The following is a 22844-nucleotide window of genomic DNA, read 5'->3' as shown; positions in this document are numbered from 1 at the left end:
AACCAAATCTTATGTGAAAAACAGAACAAAATGGTCTCTGTAGTGCATCTAAAGAAGAAAAGGGACAAAAATCCAATAGAAGTTCACCGACAAAAGTGAAAAAATGGTGTTGGCAGACATTCGTTTTACAGTACCAAAACCACTAGGAATTTTTTCATTCAGGCCAAGAGAGCGAAATGGAATATGTGCAAAGATTTTAAAAAACCAGTGAACAGCTATGTTTTCAAATATACTTTTTGTGTTTTATATTTACAAAAGTCTTTACAAATAAATGGATGCATGTGCAAGGGAAAGGAACTCTTATTTCTGAAAACAGTATTGCAATCTTTTTGTAAAAGCAGCACTAAAATGATAAAGAGACAAAGTAGCATGTAGTAGTTATAAAATACATAAAATTCTCTGACAGATTTAACAATGCAAGCAAGTCAAATACTGCATGCAAAAGAGCAGGAAAATAATCACGTATTATTGAAATATGATTTGCATTCCTTGCTCTAAACCTGTGTTTAAAATCCCATAAAATCTATAGATGTTATAAAACGTGTAGATACTACTGCCATTGTACTCACTTTCTTCAAAGAGAAGCAGGAACTTAAAGAATGCAAAAAGAATTATCAACCAAAATTATATTTAGAATAATGGACTTATAGGATTTTCTGAACAAAAAAATTTTGAGCATCACAGAATAATTAGAGGTATTTGGAACACTGTATTTGGTAAGAGTATTTTATATTTTGAATTTAATTGTGGAACATAAAGACTAAAAAATTTTATATAATTTTCTTAATCAGATACGCCATATCTGATGGCCCAGATTAAAATCTACTTTTATAAAAAAAAGTTGCAAGTCTTTCTGCTTATAGGCACAGAAGGATGTGAAAGACTCAGGGAAGAAAACTATACTCCTCCAGTTCATGTTCTTGCACATCTCTTAGCTGTGTGCCTCAAAGGCCAAAAATGGGAAGTTGTCAAGACCATTATAACTTTATGATTCTGAAATAAGTCATACAACACCCCTTGAGAGTGGATCATTGTCATCAGTGGTTGGTGGGTCTTCTGCTTAAATGTATCCTGGGAGATGGTGGTTGGGGCTCTCCCTAAGCATCATCTCTATTCATCTACTCTTGCTGCCTGCTTCATTTTCTTCCATTTACCCCATCAAGTGAATGAAGTTCACCTACACCTGGATATTCTTGACCTTGACACTTGAAATACCCACCCAATCTTTGGAATATCCAACTACTGTTTTTCTAGAAATAAGTTATTTTCTACATAGTCTTTAACCACAAGGGACCTAGCTAAAAACATGACACCACCACCTCACAGTTACGATAACATTTTTAATTAAAATATGCTTCAACAGATGAGGGCAAGAGGCCTCACGATAACATTGAATAGTCCTGTTTTAGGACCTACAGGCTCTATCTTTCCATCATACCCCTGGCTCCAGCCTACCTGTTTGGTAGTAGCTGGTAAGTGATTATATCATCCTCAAATGAGCCTCAAGTTTCTTTCATTCCAAATGCCTAAAACTCAGAATTTCAATGAGGGGCTTGGGAAAAAAAAAAAGTCACCCCAAAACATTAAAGCAGCAAATCTGGTGAAGAACAATTTCTGAATGAAAATCTAGCCCTTACTGTAGAGCAGTGAATCAGAAAACCCAAAGACTTCTAAGTAAGCAACTCCTCTATGAGATCTTAGCCTCTTTTGGAACTTCCTTAATCCTTTACTGAAATACAACAAATACTGACATAGATAGGTGAGAGAAGATCACAAGATTTCTTTCCCTGAAGATCCTAAACAAGATCTTTGGCTGGAAGCCTTCCCTGACAGACCTTACCTCTCAGCCGCCCTCAGCTTTTCTGCACCCCGAGTATAAACTGCAATCGACCAATCCACACAGCGAGCAAAACCTTCCTTCAGGAGGAGCTCTGTGATGTTGCCATTCTGAAAAACAAGGCACATGAGAAGGCAGGCACAAGAGAATCCATTCCTCTGGACTTTTGACACAATCAACAGCCACAATCCATACTGCAGTTCATATTTAAAAAGGGGGGGGGAAGGGGGGAAGGAAGGAAGGAAGGAAGGAATAAATAAAGGCACTTCTCTCATTAAGAAACCAGCTCTGAGATGGGAGACACCACTCTGCAGCAACTCCTAACAGCCTTGGCTTCCCATCCCCACAACACCCAGCACAGTAACTCTCACTTAACAGGAGTAGGATAAATGTTAGTGGCATTGAATGGAATTGACATTTCAATAGCTCTTCTTGTGGGCAGAGGAGGATGTTAATCTTTAGTAGAGATTACACCTTATTATTTCCTTCCCTAAGATCAGCACTTACTCTCCTTTTCATACGGAGAAAGCTAAAGAACGGGCTGAGTAAGGGAATAACTTCAGCTACATTTTGCCCAGTGAATTACAATTCCCATTCTACTGTGACACAGAGCCATCTGGTAGGGCACAGGCAGACAGCTAGTCCTCCAGAAGAAATAGACATGACCTTGGCACATTCCAAACCAAGCCTCCCAGCCTTCCACAACAGCCATCATGAAAGAATTCTCTAGCCAAAGAATAAGTAACAGTAGTTTAATATGTACCAGATATAGGTTACAATAATGAAAATTCACTTGCACTTGGGTGGTACAAAACAACATCACTTCCTTTCCAGGAGGAACCCACCTACCAAAGTCTACACCTGGGAAGAACTGATAGTCACAATTAGAAGAACATAAAGAACCTATTTCCTGCTCAAAAGCAGAGTTAGGAGGTAAGTGGATAAGGCCTGGAGTACACAAAGTAATTTTTCCATAAAAAGGTTTCCTCATCATAGTTCTACCATACTTTATTTTTTTTTTTTTTAAGATTTTATTTATTTATTTGACAGAGAGAGACACAGTGAGAGAGGGAACACAAGCAGGGGCAGTGGGAAAGGGAGAAGCAGGTTTCCCACGGAGCAGGGAGCCCGATGCGGGGCTCAATCCCAGGACCCTGGGATCATGACCTGAGCCGAAGGCAGCCACTTAACGACTGAGCCATCCAGGCACCCCAATACTTTATTTTTTGAAACACTTACTTGAATTATATGTGAACTGAATTAAAATTTTAAAAATACTTAAAAAATAAATACATAAATATTTGATAGAATTCAAAAAATAAATAGTAAAGATTTATTGGAGAGAGAGAGAGCAAGAGAGCACGCAGGGGAAGGGGCAGAAGAAGAGAATCTCAAGCCGACTTCCCGATGAGCAGGGAGCCAAACAAGGTGAGAGAAGAAGCAAGGGGCTTGATCTCGGGACCCACGAGATCATGATCTGAGCCGAAACCAAGAGTCAGACACCTAACTGACTGAGCCACCCAGGCGCCCCTAGTTCCACCAGTACTTTAAAGAGCTCCCTCTAGAGCTACATACAAACCTCAGCAATCTTGTTCTACACAGTTCAGTGCCACCACTCATCTATGGGGCAGCCCTTCAACTTGCCTATTCTGAACCTCAAGGGCCAACATTTGAGGAAACAGGAGTTCCTCCTCCCCTTACAAACTCAAAAGTTGAGGTTCATTTTCTAAAAGTAAGATCTGTCCAATTCTATCAGTTAACTGATATCTCCCTAGAAAATGCCTCAAAAATCAGATGATAATCCTACCAAGATATATAAATGGTTCTTAAATACAGAGAGAGAGAAGAGAAACAAACCACAGCCCATCAAACACCAAATGCACCCCTAACCTCACACAGCCCAGTCTGCATGGGCACACTCACTGGATGAAGGATGGTGCCCAGAATGTTCTGGTTGTGGCAGCTCTCCAGAATGATCTGAACATCTCTCTGAAGCAGTCGAGACTCGGTGAAAAATTTGGCTTCTGCAGCAAAAGGCTCTGGTGTTTCACTGCCATCTGCTTCCCGCCGAAAAGTTGGGCACTAAAGCAAGAGTAAAGTAGGTGGGTAATGCAGCCTCAATGTGAGTGCCAGGCACTCCTCACACCACACCAAACCACCCCAAACCACAAATACCACAAAGCTAAGCTAAGGAAGGTCTCAAATCAGGCCTTCTAACCCCTTTTTAAAACATACTGGTAAAGGGGACTAGAAATAGCAAATTGTCAGACTTCTTGGGAAGGTAAATAAAACTCATGTCACTATCATGGGGCAATTTTAAATTATATTTGAAAATTACCCCTTGCCAAGAAAAGAGTCACAAATGCCTAGTTTTAAATCCCCCAATCTTTTTTTTTTTTTTTTTTTTAATCAATATGGATATTTTACATTGAGACAAGCCATTCTCAGGAGAGACGGGAAGCTCTGAAGTTTGCTTTCTGTGTCTCAACACCTCTTCACCACAGCCCACTCGAAACAAACCCTAAGTACTTTAAAAGATTTTTTTTTAAATCTTATTTGATCTAATGAGAATAGTCCCACTGCAAAGTTTACAGTATAAAGTACTCTAGTCAATGCTAATGGCCCATATTAGGAAGAATCAGTAAATCCAGAGTCCCAGAGTAGAAGAATCTACCTGTCACTGAACGCTTCCACAAACCCTATATCCACCCCATAGCCCACTCTATGGTCTGACCTTGATCCCTGACAGCATGACCGTAACCAGGTAGTAATCTGGAAGGAGCAGGGCCCTGACCACACTGCCGTCCCGCACATGCTCGATGATAGCTGTGTGACAGAATAAACAGCTTAAGTCATTAGCAAAAGTTGTGCCAGGGATAAACAATGCCCAACCAAACTGCATTTAACACACTTCATCTCCCCAAAACCCCCAGAAAGCCTCCCTCTGAGAAGTGACAAAACACTGGAAGATCACAAGTATCCATACAACAGACTCTTCTACAAACTATTCCTGGGAATACAGATTAGACTCACTTCTAGGTCTTCTCTACTTTCTGGGATCTCATGGCTCATACTTAAGCTTTGTTATCCGTAAGCTAGGGGGCTCACCACTTGAGTACCAAGTGTGTAGCAAAAAATAAGTAATAATTCAGATTTGGTAATAATCTTATTTTACTCAGTCTGTAGTTAACAAGGTCTCAAAACTGGGCCAAGAACTACAGTGTGAATGAGTGTATGCATGTGTGTGTGTTTGTGTGTTTACTTACATACAGAATATAATTTCAGGGATGTTACTTAAGCAGCAGCTTTTAGAAAACAGCAAGATACCCAATGTGGAAAATTACCAGCAATCTACTACCCTGCACCAGCAAAGGATTAACCTCTGTCAAAATACATCTGATGTAACCTACATGAACTGGATTCAAGTTACCTTCTAAAATACCACAGTGCTACTGCACGCTTAACAATTTCCTTCGGATACCAAGTAAAATAGCTTTTATAAACCTCAAGAAACTTGAGAGCAAACAGAAATCACTCTGCATCTTGTCTGTCTTTTCCCACCAGCCTCACCATTGACAGGTTTCTGATGGTGTGAGTCCACAAAGTGCCTTGGGTTCTCAATGGTGTACTTGAGGTCCCGGATAGTATGTGAACCGTTTCCCTCACTCCACGTTCCTTTCTTAGCTGCCTTTGCTTGTTCCTCACATTCTGAGAGCCGGTTCTGCTCAGGACTGGGACATGAAAAAGAAACACGTGTGATGAGTTCACAACAGGGGAAAAAAAAAAAATCAGGCTCTTCTTTGAACTCAGCATCTGCTCCCCTTGAAGAAACCAAAGCTTTTGTTTCAGATCTATGGCTACAAACCCAAGCCTATAACCAGAAATTCACCATGAGTGTAATTTCTGATTCCAGTCTTGTTCCCTCAAAACAACAGATTCGCTCTTAAGAGCATTTAATGAGAATGCAAAGAACACATATCTCAGTACTACCACCATCAGTGATTACAAGAGGACAAGTTGGTGGCTCAGAGGGAAGCCTCTCCAGGGGGCATAGCCTCATTTAACCATCCGAGACTCAGGAACTGGAATCCAGGAAGAGCTCAGCATGACACAGCACAAGGAAAGTGACTAAGAACCAACCTTATCCCCTATTGTCTACAGAACAGGGCTGGGGAATACAGAGCAAATACTATTATTACAGATGTCACCCCAAAACTACTTACACATTCAATAAGACCAGCTAGGTAAAAGCAGTTTGAAAAGCTTCCATTTTGAAAATGGAAGACTCCTCCTTCATGAAGCAGGAAACCAAATATATATAAGAACAGTCAGAAAACCAGAAGATAGACCTAAAAACAAAACCAGAAATGGTTCCCCCTTTCGCCGCCCCCCCCCCAAAAAACACACCCCTGAGCTAAAGGGAATAGTGAACTCCAAGGCCTTTCCACAATCTCAACACCCGGTTCCATCAAAGGCTATATGCATAAATTGAATCTCCCACCTTGAGCAGTAGGGATATGGGAACAGAGATCCCTGATCTACAATTTCTCAAGCCAGAAGTCTTCAGTACTGTTCTTTCCCCCTCCTTCCCAAAGAAGATAGTCACATCTTTGGGGACCCAAGACTGCAACCAGAATTCAATAAAAAATGTAACTTAAGAGATATAAGCAAACATATGAATCTGAGGAAAGGAGAAGTCAAGACAGCTTTAAAGAAAAAAGATTGGGACTCCAGGGGAGATTTCTTTGTTGAGATGGTACAATAGAGCTATGAGCTTTTTAAAAATTTTCACTCTGGTTGCAAACTGGATTCCCAAAAAATACTGCAATGATAATCATGTCAACAATTCTCCTTAAGATACAACTTCAGCCTCCAAAAATGCCACTTAAGACAAATGTCTTTATTCAATTAAATTCCCAACATGCTCACCCCCCAATTATAGGCTCCAACAAATGTTCCTTTGCAGTTAGAAAGGACCCACAGACGTATACGGTGAATGAGTTGGCCTCAAAGTCTATGAAGGCAGGAAGAATGCAAAAAGTACATTCTTGCCTTTGGCTCATCCCCATCACTGGTACAGTTCATGCAAATATTTACCTAAAGCCTTTTGTACACCAGCAACAGTCATATAATACAGCAAGGACTTAATGATTTAAACAGCATCTTTAGCCTCCAAATTACTGATGTAACATATCACTTTTCAGAGACTAAAGTGTTAATTAAAGCCAGCTGCAATCCATCCTACTGTGAGCCAACACTGGTGAACTTGAACATGATATATGTGCTATAAAGCTTACATAACTGGGGCGCCTGGGTGGCTCAGTCGTTAAGCGTCTGCCTTCGGCTCAGGTCATGATCCCAGGGTCCTGGGATCGAGCCCCGTATCAGGCTCCCTGCTCCGCGGGAAGCCTGCTTCTCCCTCTCCCACTCCCCATGCTTGTGTTCCCTCTCTGGCTGTCTTTCTCTCTGTCAAATAAATAAAACCTTTAAAAAAAAAAAAAAAAAGCTTACATAACTAACACTCATTCCCATTACGTTCACACTTCCATTAGCTAAACAAATACATTTTTACCTACTATTTAAGCATCTACAGATCCATAGACCAAAACAGGCTTAAAAGGCTTTGGAGAGACAGAAAATTTTCCCTGACTTTAAAACAGAACCATTGAGCCCTTGTCAGTTTCCCTAGATTTTAAGCAGCAGATTTTGCTTTGAATTCTATTTATTCACTCCACTTTATTTTTCATTGCACTTATTTCTTGCACATGATATATTGTATATCTGTTTATTGGTTTCTTGTCTGTCTCCCCATTAAAATGTTAGCAGAAACTGTCTGTTCACTGCTGTATTCTCAGTGCCAGAACACAGCCCGGTACATAGTAAGTGCTCAATTAATCTTTTGGGATGGATGGATAAATACTCTGGAACTGAATATCTACCGTGTAAGACATAGCCTGTTGGCGCTTATGAATATAAAGAATGGAAGTGCCTTGTCTCAAACTCCTTTATTTAAAGAAATTATACATGTCAAATGCTACTGATGAATCTTGAGTGACCTCCTGGCTCAGAATAATCCACACTGGGGCAGGAAATGTCCTAAAAGCCAGGAGAGCACCAGAAGTTGACCAGGGGACAGGAAAGAAAATGCAGCAAAGACACGGTAGAGCTGGCTACCCAACCTCTTTTGAGCGACCCCAGCTCTCAAGGTGGAGGAAAAGGAAGTTTGAGGGGGTCAGAAGAGTAATAAATACTTACTTATTAGCTCTCATGCCTTCTCTCCGGGTGGCCAAGCCCTCTGCAACCAGAGACTCTGCGATGTTTTCCCCATTGGTATCTGAGGAGGAAAAAGGGAATTAAACACAAGATGCAAATCTGTCTCCAATAGCAGCAGCGCTCAAATGGAACCACTTTCACCCTTAGCTCTTCAAGAAGAATGATGTTGCCAGAGAACTGGACAAGGCAGCAACATAGTGTTGGGTTTTTCAGAAAACCTCTTCTCCCAAAATGTCTAGTCTTGAAGACCCAAAGGTCTATAAATCTTCTTCTTTAGGACTTTGTTTCTAATTTTCTTGCTTATCTACCAGGCCAAAGGCAATCTCGGGAACTACGGAGACTGAAAGAAAAGCAAGACACACACAGCAGCCCAAGAGAGTATAAAGAACACTGACCTAAGGAGCAGAGGCCTGGAGTGGAATACAAATTCCGCCACTTAATAGCTTAGACAAGATCTCTCAGTATCTTAATTTATTCATCTATAAAATGGGAAGTGTACCTGCCACATGGGTTCTTGTGAAAATTAAACCACAATGTCTGTAAATCTAACCCATTGCCCAGCACACAGCAGGAATTAAAAACAAAAAATTAGTCCCCACACTTGTACAATCAGATGGATTCATTTAGGATTGTCTATCACGTTTTACACAGCAAGTCTAACTCCCCTCAGGATGCCCTATTCTCTGCTCCAAGAGGACACCAAGACAAGCTACACCGTTTGTCAAAGGCTTTCTCCTGCTCTCAGAGACAGAGGGGCAGAGGTGGCGTCTAGATTTCTAATCTATCATACAGCAGCAAGCAAGAAAAATGAAGTTAAACTTAAAACCCAATCTGATTAGATTCTACCTGGGCACTTGAAACATTAATTGCATTTCCATGCTATTGAAAAAGCTTTCAGGTTCTGTATGCTCTTAAATCTCCGCTTGTCAGACAAAGCAATAAAGGAAGACATCTGTGAAGGAACTGCTGCATAAAAATCTTTAATATGGCAGAGAACAAGGTCCCAGATAAACTGAAACACAGGAGTCTAGCTAATAGGTAACGTCAGCGAAGAATAAAGTTCTGTAAGATTTATATTTAATACACTATGTATTGACTTCTGTAAGCAGTAACAATACACACACCACCCCCAAATCCAGCCTAAATGTCGTGCCATTAGCATTGCCCAAATTGCTACAGAAGCAAATTATAAGCCTCTTTTATTACCAAGGAAAGTCGAGATGAATGATATTTATATCAGGTTCTGAGGCTGAGCATGGATCATCAGAACCTCTCCAGTGAGGTTACTGGTGAGGCCAGACACAGGCACACACAGCTATCTGACATTAGCAAATACTACACTGGTTGTTTCAAAGCAACAGGAATCCCAAAGAGTAAAAAGTCAAAAGGAAGGGTTTAACAATTAAATGAAAACTTGAGCAATAAGGTGCCAAGATGTCAGGGAGTAGAAAGAACGAAGCCCAGGTATAAACAAGGTGAGTGGTCACAAAACCAGCCAATCAACTGCATGCCAAATAGCTTTCAGTTTCTTGGCACAGGGCACTCTGAAACAGCCGTTGGCTGGCCCACTTCTAAAAAGTGAGTTCTGATTACTCCTTCAAAAGGAAGAAAAACATATTTCCCTGGGCTGAACTCCGGCAACAAAATGTGGTGGATAGAATACTGAAATGGGGAATTTGTAGGCCAAGGATCTTATTCTTGTTTAGTACTTATCAATTACAAAACTGACCAAGTCACAATTGGGATGGTATTCTGAGCAAGTAGATGACTAGATTTTCTCCACAAGTCAGAAGACTTATTTTTTTTTTTTTTAAGATTTTATTTATTCATGAGAGACAGAGAGAGAGAGAGAGAGAGAGAGAGAGGCAGAGGGAGAAGCAGGCTCCCAAGGAGCAGGGAGCCCGACGCGGGACTCGATCCCAGGACCCTGGGATCATGACCTGAGCCGAAGGCAGACGCTTAACCATCTGAGCCACCCAGGCGCCCTAATTTTTTTTTTTTAAATAAGTTCTAGGTGAACCAAAATTTCTCAAATTCTACCATTCTTCTCTGTCAAATAAAAAGTGAGTAGCCATGAATAGGATAAACATATGGATACTGATTACATAAGCCACTGTATCCTTTCATTAGAACTGGCATGGAGATCTCCTTAAAAGAGCTGAGTGAAAATACTAAACTTTAAGTCATTTAAACCTTTAAAACTAAAAGATGTAGATAATTCCAAACATTCTTTCAGTGTAGGTAATTCCAAACATTCTTTCAGTATGTATTTATTGATCACTTCCTATGTAGCAGGTTTTATTCTAAACATGCTACATCATATCCAGTTTATAATTTGGGTCAATTTTAAAAATGAACTTTCTAAAAACAACAAGAATTTTAAACGTCAACTTCCCTTAAAATAAATACTTAGACCATTTTAGCTGAAGACCAAGTTTACTTAAAAGAACTCTCAGAGGTAGTCTCTTTATAGAGATATCCGTGCCTGACATTTTCTGTAGTTTCAGGGAGGAGATCTCTGGCAGGGTACAGAAGACTGACCAGCTGTTATGGAACTGCAGTTTTTTAGGTGATAAAATCCTTGAGTGACTGCATTCTGAAGACCATGTGCTTCTATTCTTTCTAACCAGGAGTCATCTAACAATAATGCCTAAGTGTTTTATTTCCTACTGTTATTATTTGAATTTTGGGTAAAAGGCAAATTTGTTTCTTTTTCTGAAAAGATTCTATATATTTCTATAATTCCCCATTCAATCAAGAAGGAGATAACCATCTGTCTGGGAGGCTGAAAAGGGCGTTTGTCTACTGGGTAAATCAAATGAGACATCTCCTGGGTCACCCTGGAGTCATCCAACTCACTTTCCTAAGACCTCTACAGTTAAAATCAGAATTTTTTTTTTTTTTTTAAATCAGAATCTTAAGAGAATGTTGTTAGCTGCTTGCTTACTTCCAGCTTACTGACTACCCAAGTCAAAAAATTATCTAAAGCAGCTCCGTTGGAAAGTTATTTTATCAAAGAATCACAGAATTTAATAGATTAAAAAAAAAAAAATACCCACTCCCAAAATAACTCCCAAAATGGCTGCTTTATGAACAACCTACCAATCCTTTCAATGTCCTATTTCTGTTCAAACTCCATTCCACAATCTTATTCTCTCCCTGTACCTAATCCAAAAAAAGATCAGAACACCTAACACCCCATGAGCCACCTGGCCCAGCTAAACAACAGGCATATGTGCACGTGCACACACAATTACTGAGTACATACTCTGTGCCAGAGCCAAGTGCTTTACACATTCTATCTCTTTCAACTCTCTCAATAGCTTACAAATGAAAAAACTAGGACTTACAAAGGCTAAGAGTTAAAGAAGAGTACACAGTAACAGAAGCCAGAATTCTAACCCACATCTACACAACTCCAAAGCCTGTGTTCTTTCCATTCCATTCCAAAACATGTGGCTTGCCAAAGCCCACAAGCCCTAAACAACTCTTCCTTTCCTAAAAAGCCCCAGGAGAAGAAAAGCCAAAAGACTGATAAAGGAAATAGAAGATGCAATAGGAAATCTACAGGAATTCAATTAGCACTATGACCTAGAAGCACAGAGCCACTGAGTTCCACAGGCTGATGGTCTAAATATAAGGAAGAATGCTACGGGGTACTATGCACACCTAACCCAGGCCAGCAAAGCAGGCACAGGAGTAAACAAGGAGCAGGAATCGGGGGCCCTGCACCAGGAGCACCTAGGCACCATGAGCTCTGGTACTCAAAGGACTTCCAATTACACCTATAGCCAATTGTCTTCCACCAGAACGCACACTGGCCTTCCACCAGATAAAATCTGATCTTTGGAGAAACTTTAGACTCTGAGGGAAGTAAGTCCTTTTCCCTTGCTAACTCACCTTTTCCAAGGTAGATCATGCCATACTCTCGCCCCTGAGGAGTCTTGTTTTCTATCGTGAAACAGACTTCCTTCCCAATCAGCTTCTTCCGAAGGAACTCTCGGGCAGGAAATGCCCAGGGCTGAAAGACAAAACAATTATGTCACGTGAGAACCGCCTAGTTCCCAGGGGTCCTGGGATCGAGCCCCGCATCAGGCTCCCAGCTCTACGAGGAGTCTGCTTCTCCCTCTGCCCCTCCCCCGTTCATGTTGCTCACGCTCTATCTCTCAAATAAATAAGATCTTTAAAAAAGGAGGATCCAGCAGTTGGTTTAACTAGCCCAGGCCCTAAAAACAGGCCTCATAGTGGCCCAGATACTGGCAGCAGTACTTTCAGAGCTATAGTTTACTTCATGAATAATAACTGCCAGTAATTTTATAGCACTTGCCATGAGCCAGCCACTACTTTCTAAATGCTTCATATTTATTTATCAACCCACTCCTGAATGGGCTCCAGGAACTCACCTAGTCAAAGGGAAAACATAAGTAACTACCACCTCCATTTGTTTGCCTCTTTCCAGTTTACAAAGTGCTTTCACTGATTATTAAACTAGCCTGAAACCAGTTCGAGGCACTGTCAGAGTAAAGGCAAGGTTCTAGTGCTCTTATTTCAGAGTGAGTCTCCTGCTCAAGTAAGAGCCTTGCTTATATCATTTCCCCCACCTTTTTTAAGAACAGCAGAGTTGAGAAGGGCAAGAACTATTCTCCCTAAAATGTCTCCTTTTCCTGCTCTAGTCTGAGGCTGCACCAATGGGACCCAGGTCCCTGGTAAGGAGTTATCTTGAAAACGGTAGTTCTTCCCTCCACCCATCTAAGGCCCTGACATAAGGGGTGAGCCGCACATCCACAAAATGCAAAGTCTCCACATGATCTCCAGATCCCCACCCCATCACTTCTAGGATGGTACAAAGGGAGAGGTCTCTGAAATAGTCCTGTCAGTCAGAGCCACCTGCACTTGAATTTATAGTCTAGACCTAGCTCAGTGCCCCCAAGTTCCCTCAGAACAGAAATGAGGAAGGAGGGGGTAAAAGTTCAAAGAATATAGAATGTGCAGGACCTCATGCGCAGAAAAAACGCGAAGTACAAAAGGGAAGCGTGTACAGGATATGCATGTGTTGTCTACTACAATTGCCCAGAGCCACAGAGCTCGGGCTACACAGAGTAAGGCAAACGGTTTATTACTGGTCTGGAAAGGAAGCCTCTGCTAACCTTTTCAGACCATTAAGATTATTCCATGGGGCTATCCAATAAGCTTTTCTAAAAGAAAACATCCATATGAGTTCTCAGAAACCAGAAGCCAATCAAAAGATGGCAGTCCACCAAGCCGTTGGGCCACTATTCACAAAACTCGCACTGTTACATAACATCAGTTGGGAATGCTTCTAGGAAGAAATGATCCTGTGTAAGCTCTCTCAAAGACACAAAAACAAGCTTATCCTCATTCATCTAATGCTCTTTCCTCAAAGCACCCAAACAAAAGAGTCAATCACTCAATGGTCATATGAAGTTCATCATATTTTCATGTCCCATTTCCACCCCTTGCTCCACCCCCCAAAAAATGAAAACAGCCACCAGTCACCAAAAAGAGTCTTATAATTGAAAAATGAGCCCAATTATCAACCACATCACAAAAACCGTACTGAACAAACTAACACAGCCTCCTCCATTTTTATTACCTTAGTGATCCACTTAACTCTAAAAACATCCTCAGCTACAGATGTAATGTTTAGTATTCAGTTTTGAGACCACACTAATATCTAAAATTCAGTAACACACGGTTTTCCTAAATACTTGGAAAAGCTCTGACAAAACAAGTACTCCTAAAAGACTTTGGTAAAAACTCATTATCAAGAGTCAGTTCACAAGGAACTATCTAGCACCTATGGGGAAATCTTAATTTCTACCAACTAGAGAAAATTACTAAAAGCTTTTAAGACTTGAAGGGGCACCCTTCTCTTCACCCTTAGGACCTCATATTTTACAATTGATAAGTCACTGGGCAATAACAGAAAGCCACACTGGAGGTCTTGGAAAGAACATATACCTAATCCTATAAGAAAAAATAACCTAATTTCTGTACCTTGCTTTTTTTAAATCAGTCTTCTCAAGTTGTGTTCCATCCAGATTTGGGCAAATTCACAAACTACACAAGACTTTAGCTATGAAGAGAGGCAACTGAGGGACCCACGGAAGCGACTGACCACAACACTCCTCACTAGGCCAAGAGAGCACTCCAGGACAAATCTCTGTGCAAGTGTCCATACAGAGGACAGCCGGCAGACAGCTAACCGCTGGAGAAGGCTATCCCAACAAAGCCTCCCAGAACAACTCTAGGAATCAAGTATAGGGAAAACTGCCCAAAGCATTTATCAAATAAGCTCCAGAATGGCCTCACAGGAAGGATAGCTGTGGTCTGTTCATGATGTCCCAGAGCTCAATCTAAGAAGCAAATGGCTGTTAAGTAGTTGAGGCTCAAAATTACCTCTTCCTTTTAGAATGTTCAACAGCATGCAACCTAGCAGCTTGCACTCTGCTCCCTGCCTCAAGCAAGGTCTAAGGTCTACCACAAGGAAATGAGTTTTTTAATTCCAATCTTTTCTTTGACCCAGGTAGACTCCTCCACTACTGAACAGTGTATGTAATCCTTAAAGCTAGCTACTTTTGTCCATGGCCCAGTGCTCAATACTTCTTATCCCATCTTCTCATCACCCCACCCATGGTATGCCATGTGTATGTAACCAATTCCTCTCTGCCCCACCACCCCACCATCCTAATTCTCAAGTGCTCCACTGAATGTAGGACTATAACATTCATTTCTGGATTTCTCATGAAACCAACATACAGCTTCACACATAACAGGAACTCAGTAAATATGTGCGTAATAAGTATGTAATTCCCACAGTGCCCATCAATGCAGTATCTAGGCTGCCTAAGTAGCTAGGCAACACTGGGGATTAGCCTGGAACAGGGCAATGATGGCTAGGGACATACAGTGGAGCTGCTTTTACTGCCACAGGACTTAGGAGAGAGCTGAGCTCCTTTGAAAGACGGTATCAAGAGTGAAGGCAGAGAATAAACAACCAAATGATACTTGGGACAGTGATACAAAGGGAAGCAAATGAGCAATGTCATCCTTGACTCCAACTGAATGTGAAAAAAATAGACAACATGCTCCAAAACAAAGGAAAACCAGAGAGAAAGGGTAATGCCACATTCCACAATCCACTGATCCCCAAAAAGGAGATGCTCAGGTTTTTTACCCTCATTATTCACATGTTTATTCACTGTTTATCTGTTTCATGTCAAGCACTGACTAGGCTCAAGAACAGAGATGTGAGATAAGGTCCCACTCCTCAAAGAGCTTACAATGTAGTAGAGAAAGACATAAACACAGAATGAATGTGGGAATAACACTGAGCAAGGCAATGAATGAAATTTTCTTTCAAAAAGATCTGGGAACATATGGAGAAAGGATTAGAGGGGAGGAGAATGAAGGCAGAAGGACCATTATTTCAGCATTCCTAGCACACCACCGGAGTGGAACAAAGAAAAATAGGAGTAGTAATGAAGTTTCAAGGATGGAGAAGAGATCTCTTAGAGGAAGCAGACTCTCTAGGTCTTGATAAAGGCCTGGATGTCACAGGGGAAGGGAAGAGCAAAGGAAATCGGGTTTCTGATTTGGGTTACCCGTTGGCATCACTGATCACTTGAGCCAAAGCAGCTTCAAAAGCAGGGGGGGGGGGAGGCGATACCAGATCACAGCAGGGAAAAGAGAGACTAGATTTTCAGGACAGAGTAGTGACTGTGGCTGAGAAAGGATGAAATCTGTAGCCATCAAATACTTCACGTCTCCAGGACCTTTGAACAGTTACCAGGAGAAACCTAAGGAGACGGAGTTGCTTTGGAAGAGAAAACAAAAAAGCACCACACTGCACAAATACATGAAACTAGAACAAGGGCTAGGATCAGATCACGTAGTATTCTCTCAGCTAGGATAGTTCATGTACGATTTTACTGTACTGTTATATAGGATACAGTTCAAATCTTTTAGAACGAGTTCCAACTGGCCTTGTGTTCCTCCGCCCTAGATTCCCATCCACAAAACAGGAAATTAAAACCCAACCCTTCTTTCTTAGAGGCTACATTGCGTCTTTCTTCTGGGGCAATGAACTTAATCAGGCCTAGCCAGCCAGGGTCAACGCTTCTCCTCTCATGAGCACTCGAGCTGTTACACAACACACAACTGAAAGGAAAAGAACTAATCCAAATGTTGGTCAAGAAATGCACTTAGGACTCAAAATCTGAAAAGTGCTGTGAGAGAGTTAATCTTCAGGGCTTGGTCTAACAGTACTAGGAGTATTTATAGTAACAGAAATTAACAAATGGCAGTAGAGCTTATAAGTAACATTTATCAAATACTTTTTAGGCAGGTGCTAAGCATTTGACATGATCTTGTTTCAACCTTACTAAACAACCCCAATGTCTACACTATCACTATTCCCAATACTTGTGGTCACTGATGGAGGACCAATGAAAAAGAATTTCTTTGGCCTATTTTGTCATCATCCCAAGAATCTAACTGGATTGCTGCTGACAGAATTACGGGGGACTTTTCTCCATTTTCTAGACTACTGCTTCATTACTGTAATTCAAACAAAATGCCCCTTTATTATAGATTTTTTAAGAACTACACGTTTTCCTTAAACAGAAGAGCCCCATGAGTTGCGTTTTCTTCTTCACTTCCACGTCAGGGAATAGCAGAGGAAAGCTGAGGTACCAAACTTGCCCAATTATCATCAAGTTGGGGACAAATAATTAGAATCCAGAAATTTCACTTTTGATGATAGCTGAGCACTACTTAAGAAGAGACAAGAACTGAGGTTTCAAAGTATGGGAGCCAAGAAGACTAAACAATGCCAAATTTGGACTCACAGCAGTTGCTAGGAGATGAAAGAACTGAAGGAGTCCAAGGCAGACCACAAAGACAGCAAGGTGGGCAGGCGCTAGAGGTAAGGAAACAGGGCAGTGGAGGGGATGCTGCGACACAAGATCAGAAGTCTCTCCAATCACAACACAATGGTTCTTGACTATTGAGCCACAAGCTGCCTTGAGAAACCAATTAAAAACTCCCTCCTTTAACAATGCATGTTTACACAAAACTTTGCAAACAACTTCAGGGGATTCACAGATGCCTTTAGGGGTTCATGGATCCAAGATTAAGAATCTGTAATAAAGCACAGCAGGCAGTATGCTATATTTATGAAGGGAAGAGTGTCTGCTTGGGAAGGTGATAAATACCTCTGGAAGGAGATACAACCCAATAACAACATCAGTAGTCCCTGGGGAGAACTAGATTTTTCACTCTCTCTCCTTCTGAATTTTGAACATGAAGAATTCAAACATAAATTAATAAAAGAACTCTGCCATAACCAATGGCAACCTCAAATGACTGAGACAACCTAGGAAATATTCCATCCTAGGCCAAGAGAAGGAGTGAAAACATGGACAAACCTGAAGAGGCTCCAAGCTTGTGGGAAAAGGTAGGAGAAAAGGGCTGGAGACTGGGATTACTGCTAATGGGGTGAATGTGTGAATGTGTAAACCTATGCAAGCCATGGTAGGTATGTCCAGAGTCATCATTCCGATGATACAAAAATAATACTCAAAATATACAGGAAAAGATTACAAAACTTACATCAGTCAAGGAGACTGGGCTATAACCTGGGTCCACAGCCTCAGAGAAGCCTCTGGAAGCACCTACCTCATCCGGGGTATCTTTTGCATCAGGTTGAGTTGCAGCTGCCCGGCGGGCAAGATTTCCGGCTCGGATGTTGCTAAGGTTGATCTGCCTCTCGGGGGGGAGGCCCACCACGAGGCTGCCCTCTGACAATGATGGCACAGCCTGAGAGGACCTACGGAGAGGGAGAAAAAGAGAAAATTAGCTGTCTAGAGGTAAGAAGAACATAACAGAACTTGTTCACTTACTGTATCCCAACATCTCGAACAGTACTTGGCTCCTTGGAGGCGTTCAAATATTTGTGGAATGACTGTTGAATGACTAAATGAATGGGATCGTTTTTAATTTCATAAGAGAAACACCTACAGAAACATCGGGCTAGCTTCTCAAAGAACAGACCCAGAAATAGAAGTAGGAATTAAACAAACAATGGAAAAGTCATAAAATAAATAGACTGTTTGGGATAAAGAGGCATGTGAGACATGGAGATGAATGACCTTTGTAATTTCATCCAGCGAGCACCACCACCATGTTCTTGTCAATTATTAAGAAGTTAACATCTCCCCATCCACACATCCCATTCTAGGATGGAAGCAAGCAATGTAAGACCTAAGAAAAACGGAAGCTGAAGGAAGAAGCCTTTACACTCCATCTGCAAGGAGCTGAGTATGCCCAGTGCTACACTTCCGTTGCAGACAGTGCTCAGTCTAGAGTAAGGGAGACATATGAAGTGTTCTAGAAAGTCCATGCTCTCCAGGATTAAAACAGAAAAATCGAAGAGGCATCTTACAGTCCCCAAGCACAGTAGCTCCTTTTATCTCTCTAATCAAAGGCACCAGGCATAGAAGCCACTTGCAAAAGAGCTCTGAAGCTCACTGGGATCTAACTTAAAATATTTGCAGGGGAGAAGAAGGGAGGATTTCAAGTGGGAGAAGAGAAGAAAAGACGTAGAGAAAAAAATGACAAATGTCACCCAAGCTATTCAAGTTGTCTTCGCTCAGCAAGGCACAATTTAATGAACAGATGGGCTCAAGCACAGGCTCTGAAAAACTCCCAATCTCACGCTTCAAAACAAGAAATAGCTGCTGAAAAATTAGTAGATGGAAAGCTGGAGAGTTCTGCCAACACAGAGCCCTGTAGTAGACAATACCATGGAGTTCTCTGTAAAGGAATGATGCTTGGAAAGGCAGGCACTACTGGATACATTTGCTTAGCTGATATTTCTCCCTCACCTCTCCACTTTAATTAATGCTTTAAATTGTGAAAATATTAATATAAATACAGAAGCACATTTAAACACATACATACACATTAAAAAATAAGCAAAGAACTGACTAACCAGCACCCAAGTGAAGGGACTAGGAACACAGCTGGAACCTAAGCTCCCCTCTGTGCCCCACTCTACTTGTAGCCCCTTCCCCTGCCACCATTATGACAAGCCCTCCCTTGCCTTCCTGTACAGTTTTCCCATCTATGTATACATCTCTACACAATATGGTTTCATTTTTCCTATTTCTGAACCCTATATAAATTGAGTCTACTGCGTGTGCCCATATGTAACCTGCTTTGTTTGCCTTTTGTTTTGTTTTTCTTGGTGAAGCCCATCCATGTTGATGTAAAACACTTGTTTATTCACTTTCATGGCTGTATATTTCATTGTATGAACAATTCATTTATCCATCCTACTAACTTTTACAGAAATGTCCAACAAATATACACATTCCAATTTAAAAAAAGATAGTGCTCTGATTAATGTCTCAGTATCCTCAATACTTTAAGCACACAGACCTTGGTCTAAATGGCTCTTCTCTGGCTACACCAGGACCACATATAATAAAAGACAGTCTTTCTTATCTAGTTAAGGTCATGCTCTTCATTTATACCCTTTCTGATCAAGTGATACCAGCAATTAAACTCTATAGTTTCCAACCAAACAGCCTTTCTAACTGCCTCTCTTGAGAACCCATGCCCTGGGCATCATCCCTAGGAACTGACATTCTAAAAAGACAAGCTTTCAAGGTGAAGCCGGGAAAGAACAGATATACTAGAACACCGGATGCTTGGTGTTCCTGAAATGAGAAGCGCCAAAGGATGTAAAGGAAGAGAGCCTGGATCAGATTCATTTATAGTCAAGTCTTCACAAGCAGCGGAAGCAAGAATAGCATATTATAGAATACCTGCGCTTGAAATCATTCACGCACAAGTTCCGAATGGGGCTGAGGAGAGCCAAGCTACATACAGCATATAAACCAGACAGAGCATCTGTCCCCAGTGCCTGATCCTCAGTTGTAGTCAACCTTTCACAAAAAGTAATAAAGCACTCCCAGGAGACCCAGTACTTCTCAGGGGGGAAAGCTAAGGTCCATTTACAAGAAAATCCACCTTAGCTGATCAAGGTAAACCCTGATGAGTAAGCACTGACCCAGGCTAGGAAAAAAAAATCCTTATTTCAAGTCTGACCAAAAAAAACCAAAACAAAACACTGAAAAGCTCAAGAACAGAATGAGTGATGAGAAGAATCCCCTTTGTCCCTAAATATCAGAAAGGTGCTACCTCTAATGCCTCTACCTAGTAAACTAGATCCCTGGGGGGCAATGGGTCTATAACTATTACCCTGGCCCCATAAAGGGCTTTGGCAAACAACTTGTGCATAGGAATTTTGCAAAACTTCCTCTGTACCTCCCTCCCCTCTCCCTAAATGCTATTCTGAAGATTGCTGTCAGAACATCTCCACATTATTGCACCAAATATGCCATTCAGACAACAGTCAATGCCTGGATTAATATTAGAGAGAGAGGACTTACTTTACAGGTTGCTTGACACCTTTTATACTACTGAGTATACAAATTCAGGTAGCAGGCACCAATTCAACCTCCTAAGCAACAAGAATAGATGCTCACCATGGCAGGCATTGCCATTCCTAGTCCCCCAGGAGGAAAGGACTGACACATGTACATCTTTCCTGTGAAACTCACTCCCCCTCATTCAGCCACAGCCTTAGTGGAAAAGCAGGAAAAGACTGCGTCTGCAAACCATTAAGAAAGAAGAGACCTATCTATAAGAGAAGAACTAGTGTCCTTCCTACTATTTATAGGAACTGAAATAGCATAAAGGAGATATAGTGTGTGTTGAACTATCTCCACTGCAGCTTCTAAGGATTGTTGAACTCCTTCCACCTGCCTTATTTGCCAATAATCTTTACTCAAGTTCTTCCTCAATTAAAAACAAATTGTTTTTAGCGAGAGAAAGCGGGGTGTGGGGGAGGGGCACCAGAGGGTGGCATGGGGGAGGGGAGGAGGGGCAGAGGGAAAGAGAGAGAATCCCAAGCAGGATCCACACCCAGCATGAAGCCCAATGCAGGGCCCAATCTCACAACACTGAGATCATGACCTGAGCCGAAATCAAGAGTTAAGACACTTAACTGACTGAGCCACCCAGGCGCCCCCTCGATAAAAATATTTTAATGGTCTTCTCTTATCCAAGGTTCGTCACCAAATAAAGCCAAGGAGAAACAGCTTCTGGTGAGAAAAAATACTTAAAGGGTCGTTAAAAATGAAAAAAAACCAAGGGTTTATGTATCAAATTTAACTTGTATCTCCTTATAGCACCAAAACAAATCATTTTTCCCCTCTGAATGACCTGACATCTAAGTGGATAACTTTTATAATTTTACTCATTGAGTCATTTATTCATTTATTAAATCAATGCAAATCTGAGTACCTACTATGTGCCAGGTATTGTTCTAGGCAAGTGACATACTCAGTGAAATAAAACAGACAAAAATATCTACTCTTAGAGAGCTGACATTCTAGTAGGAGGAGACAAATAATAAACATATGTAAATAAAATATACTGTTTATCAGAATTTTAATTTCAGAAGAATAATGTTAAGATTGAGAGGAAACTGTCACGGACAATTGTTCTGCCAAAGCTGTACTGATTCATGTTGCAAACTTTCATGGTTGTGGTAATTATCCTTAATTGCTAATTTATAGGGCATAAAAAGCAAGTCATATGGTAACTGCTTTATTCAGTTATATTAATAAAATGACATACTCTAGAAAAACGATCTTAGCCCTACCTGATACAGCACGAGGTTTGTGAAACCAGCTGTCACAATGAATCAGTTTGACTGAGGTTATGGATTAGACATTTTTCAGCTCTGCCAATAAAGGTTGCAAAGGGACTGGTGTGATTCAGAGGACCTGGCTTCAGGGCACAAGTTAGATGGTGACAAAGGCTGAGACAAGCCAGCTAAGTAGGAAAATAGGGACTCAAACTGTTCAAACCCACTTACAGGTTTACAGGGAGATTTACCTACAGTGAAACACTATATGGGCAGCCACTAAAATGTTGCCCAGCAACAGAATACCCCATTAAACCTTCGCTAGATCCTGATAGATGATTTGGTGCATGTAACTCTTAAACCCCCAGACCACAGACCCTAGGAGACAGAAAACTTATATAAAACCCTAGCCATGTTATACTCAGAGCAAAGAAAGTGATGGTATGAAATCCATTTAAGTATGGGGCACCTGGGTGGCACAGTTGGTTAAGTGTCCGACTCTTGGTTTTGGCTCAGGTCGTGATCTCAGGGTCGTGAGATCGAGCCCTGCATCAGGCTCCACACTCAGCATGGAGCCTGCCCAGGCTCCTCTCTCCCTTGACCTCTCTCTCCCCCTGCACACACACGGTCGCTCTCTCAAATAAATAAATCTTTTTAAAAAAGAAAGAAATCCATTTAAGTATGACAATAAAGCCAGTATTTTTTTCACAGTACCAAGAGTAAGAGTCATCTTGGCCTGAGAATGGAATCTTATTAGCTGAGAACATCTCATTAAGCTCTGCAAGGAGAACTAGATTAACAGATACATCTGCCTATTAAGATTCAAGAGGAATATCTTAGCAACACCTGCCAATACGAAGACCTAATATAAATAAGGGGAGCCACTTGATGAACATTAATATGTTACCAAAAAGGCCCAAAATAAACCCACATGTTTATGGCCAAATGATTTTCAAAAAGGGTGCCAAGATAATGCAGTTGGGAAAGAATCTT

General features: G+C 41.2%; 1 protein-coding gene across 1 annotated transcript in view; it reads right to left on the bottom strand.

Moving 5' to 3' along the window:
* SND1 (staphylococcal nuclease and tudor domain containing 1) overlaps nucleotides 1-22844 on the bottom strand; it is a 394531-nt gene that overhangs the window by 361889 nt on the left and 9798 nt on the right. Inside the window, exons 3-10 of the mRNA XM_044920011.1 lie at nucleotides 18034-18106; nucleotides 17810-17960; nucleotides 12011-12131; nucleotides 8093-8171; nucleotides 5408-5568; nucleotides 4572-4663; nucleotides 3761-3919; nucleotides 1841-1947 (exon numbers count right to left, since the gene is read on the bottom strand). Coding sequence (XP_044775946.1) covers nucleotides 1841-1947; nucleotides 3761-3919; nucleotides 4572-4663; nucleotides 5408-5568; nucleotides 8093-8171; nucleotides 12011-12131; nucleotides 17810-17960; nucleotides 18034-18106 — 943 coding nt within the window. The remainder of the gene's footprint in view (nucleotides 1-1840; nucleotides 1948-3760; nucleotides 3920-4571; nucleotides 4664-5407; nucleotides 5569-8092; nucleotides 8172-12010; nucleotides 12132-17809; nucleotides 17961-18033; nucleotides 18107-22844) is intronic.

This window comes from Neomonachus schauinslandi, chromosome 12, assembly GCF_002201575.2.
Source record: "Neomonachus schauinslandi chromosome 12, ASM220157v2, whole genome shotgun sequence".
Lineage (NCBI taxonomy): Eukaryota > Metazoa > Chordata > Mammalia > Carnivora > Phocidae > Neomonachus > Neomonachus schauinslandi.
Note: the sequence above shows the minus strand (reverse complement) of the source record. Positions and strands in the feature narration are given on the sequence as shown.